A 3139-nucleotide genomic window follows, 5' to 3' on the forward strand; every position below is an offset into this window, starting at 1 on the left:
AGGATAGCAGATGTGGGGGGGGGAGGAGAAGGAGAGAGAGAAGATACCAAGAAAGAATGAGAGAGAGAGAGAGAAGATGAGAAAGAAACAGAAAAATCTAGTCAAACATCAAACATGGAGAGAGGGCGTGCATGATTCTATTTGTCAAAGGGATAGAAGGTAGATGTTTTTGTTCTTTGTAGGTTAATATGTAAATGACATTCTGATTTATTACCAGTCTCCAGCAGATGAGGTGATGATTAGCACATTTCCATATTTATAGAAAAACAATGCTAACTTTCCAGATTTATAGAAAATCAGCTCTTCACAAATAGCAAACTGTGCTATTATCGACATATGGTTTTCTATAAACAGAACTGAGGTAATTATCCCTGGCACAATTTGTCGGTGGGTTCCTTCTGAATATTAACCACATTGGAAGCCCATTTCTGCCCCACAGATTTTAAAGGAGGGGCTACCAGATACCCCAGGCAATTAATTACTAATCCAACACCAAAGACTAGGAACCCAAATGAAAGGCTATACAACAACTTCACGGTGGAAGACCACTGGTCCAGGGCTCTGACCCCAGATTCCTGCAGCCCTGGGGGAAGCAATTAACCTCCCTGATGAGCCACATGTTTATGTAGCTAAAACTGGGGTACCATCAATTTCCAAGTGTTGTCAAGAAGATGAGATGAAAATATTTGCAGTAGCACCTGAAACCTAACAGGTATTCAATAAATGTTAATTATTTTTCCTTCCTAATGTTTTTGAATGATTCCCACTTAAATAAAGTTTTTCAAACTCTTTTTACATTGATCCATAGTCAGCTATTTATTTTGAATTATGATCCAGTACATGTATACATGTCTTTATTTAACTGGAAAAAGTTTCTTGAAGCAGTAACTTACCTTCAGTGCCTACAATTCACTACGAGATTTTCTATTCTATCCTTTTGTTGTTGTTGTTTTCCAAAATTTGTTTGTGATCTATACATTGATTTTGAGGCCTATTATTGGACTGCAACCTGCAGTTTGAAAAATACTGTGCTGCAAGAGGGTTGGAACTATATTTAGATTTGCTCACCATTGTATTCCTAGAACAAACATATAATGGATCCTCTATAGAGCAATGTGGATTATTAAAAAAAAATAGATGATGAATTAATGAATGATCCTAGCCTGAAATATGAATTAATGCCCCCTCTTAAACTCTCTGTCTTGTTTTGCACACTCACTATGTGTTAAGCCCTGTGTTGAGAGCTAAAGAGACAGAAAAGTGTCAAATATAATACTTGCTTTCAAAGATCTTGCTATCTAAATGAGGAGAAAATATTAAAATTTGAAAAATTGCTTTTCAAAGACTAAAGAGTGTGTAATTTACATGAATTGTAGAAGAAAAGGAGTGGCCAGCTGGGGCTGGTACACTCAGGGAAACTTCTTGGAATCGGGAATTTGAGCGGGCTTTGCAATATGGATAAATATCTCATCCTTTCACTCACTCATTGACTTAGTGGTTCTCAAACTGTAGTGAGTGAGCATCAGAATCATCTGGAGGGCTTGTTTAAACACAGACTGCTGGGCCCACACCCAGAGTTTTTGATTTACATACGTTTGGCACGGAGGCCTGAGAATTTACATTTCTAGCAAGTTCCCAGGTGATGCTCTGCTGCCTGTTGGGGTCCAGGCTTTGAGAACCACTGTTGTAGTGGGTTAGAGTTGTTGATGCCGTGCTAAGTAGTTTAGACTTTATTCTTAGCCATTTAGGATATGAAGCAAGGAAGTGATGTTATCAGATCTTTGAAATAGAAAGATCTGCCTGGTAGCAATTGTCAAGAAAGAATTGGAAGGGGGGCGCCTCCCCCAGAGACCATTTGGAAGCCAGTGAAGTGCTAAGTGAAAGACAAGAGCCCCCCTATCCCTGCAGGAGTGGAGATGGAGAAGAGCAGATGGACAGAGAGAACTGAAGGGACTTTGAGATCTACAGCAATGAAGGAGCAGGAGGGGTCTGGGAGGACTCCAGGTTTTTAGCTTCACTGACTGCCTGTGTGGTAGTTCCATTAACCAAGAATCAACAAGTTTTCACATTTTAAATAACAAAATCCCCAAAGTTCTTTATTTTTAAGGAGATAACTGTGATCTAATAGAAAACATATAGTTGGGGGGTTTTTGTTGTTGTTGTTTGGGTTCTTTTTGGGGATTTTTTGGTTTGTGTTTTTGGTGGGGGCAGAGAGGTGGGTAGACAAGCCTGAGTTCAAATTTCATTTGTGGTACTTTTTGGCAAGTCACTTCACCCATCTAGATCTCAGTCCCTGGAAACAGTAATACATATGCTATTAAGTATTACTTATAGAGTTGTTGTGTAAACTAAATGAAATCACCCATGGCTCATAGTCAGCTCTTAGAAACTTGCCAGCCATGCCCCGGTGTGTGTTCTGATCATGTGCACGTAAAAGCTTCTGCTCTACTTACCAAGTGATTCCATTTTTTCTTTGTCAAGCACCAGGATATATTCATAAGTGCCACCCATGGATCAAGACATGATGTGATGGATGACATAGTCATTAATGAACTTGGTGTATGTGCTGTAATTGTACTGCTCTGGAAGCTCCGTTAATGACTGCAGCATTCCTTCATCCAGCATAATATTGTCCCCTCCATCTTAAAATGGACAGTCTGCACCTTTGTGAAAATTCTCATAAAGCTGTATTTCTGCCAACAGCAATCACCATTGAATGAGGCAAAAGAACAAAGAGAGCGTATGTTTTACCACATGAGATCGTGCAAAGGTCAGCGCTTGGTAGCTGTGAACATAAATACACGTGATGGAGTATTATTATATTTTACAAGCATTTATAGACACCAGTGTGTGCCAGACTTCTTCTCTCATGCCTTCATCTCTGTCCCATTGCTCCTGCCCAGGTCATGTTCCCATCAACTCTCACCTGGGTTAGTTGCTACCACGGCTTCTTCACTGTGCTGTCACCTCTGTTCTGCCCCAGTCCATTCTCATCTCCACACTTTTCCCAGATCTAAGCAAAGCACTGCACTGCACAACCTCCTTTGCAAATATTACGTGTCTGCTAAAAAGTATGCTTAGAGTGTTTTTGATGACATGGTGAAATGTCATTTAATTAAATCTGAACAAGTATCTGTAC

General features: G+C 39.9%; 1 protein-coding gene across 1 annotated transcript in view; it reads right to left on the reverse strand.

The window, feature by feature from the left end:
• C8A (complement component 8, alpha polypeptide) overlaps positions 1 to 3139 on the reverse strand; it is a 60799-nt gene that overhangs the window by 30392 nt on the left and 27268 nt on the right. Inside the window, 2 exon segments of the mRNA XM_008588153.1 lie at positions 2454 to 2636; positions 2639 to 2693. Of these exon segments, the coding sequence (XP_008586375.1) occupies positions 2454 to 2636; positions 2639 to 2693 (238 nt within the window).

This window comes from Galeopterus variegatus, unplaced genomic scaffold (assembly GCF_000696425.1).
Source record: "Galeopterus variegatus unplaced genomic scaffold, G_variegatus-3.0.2 Scaffold122, whole genome shotgun sequence".
In the NCBI taxonomy this organism is placed as follows: Eukaryota; Metazoa; Chordata; class Mammalia; order Dermoptera; family Cynocephalidae; genus Galeopterus; species Galeopterus variegatus.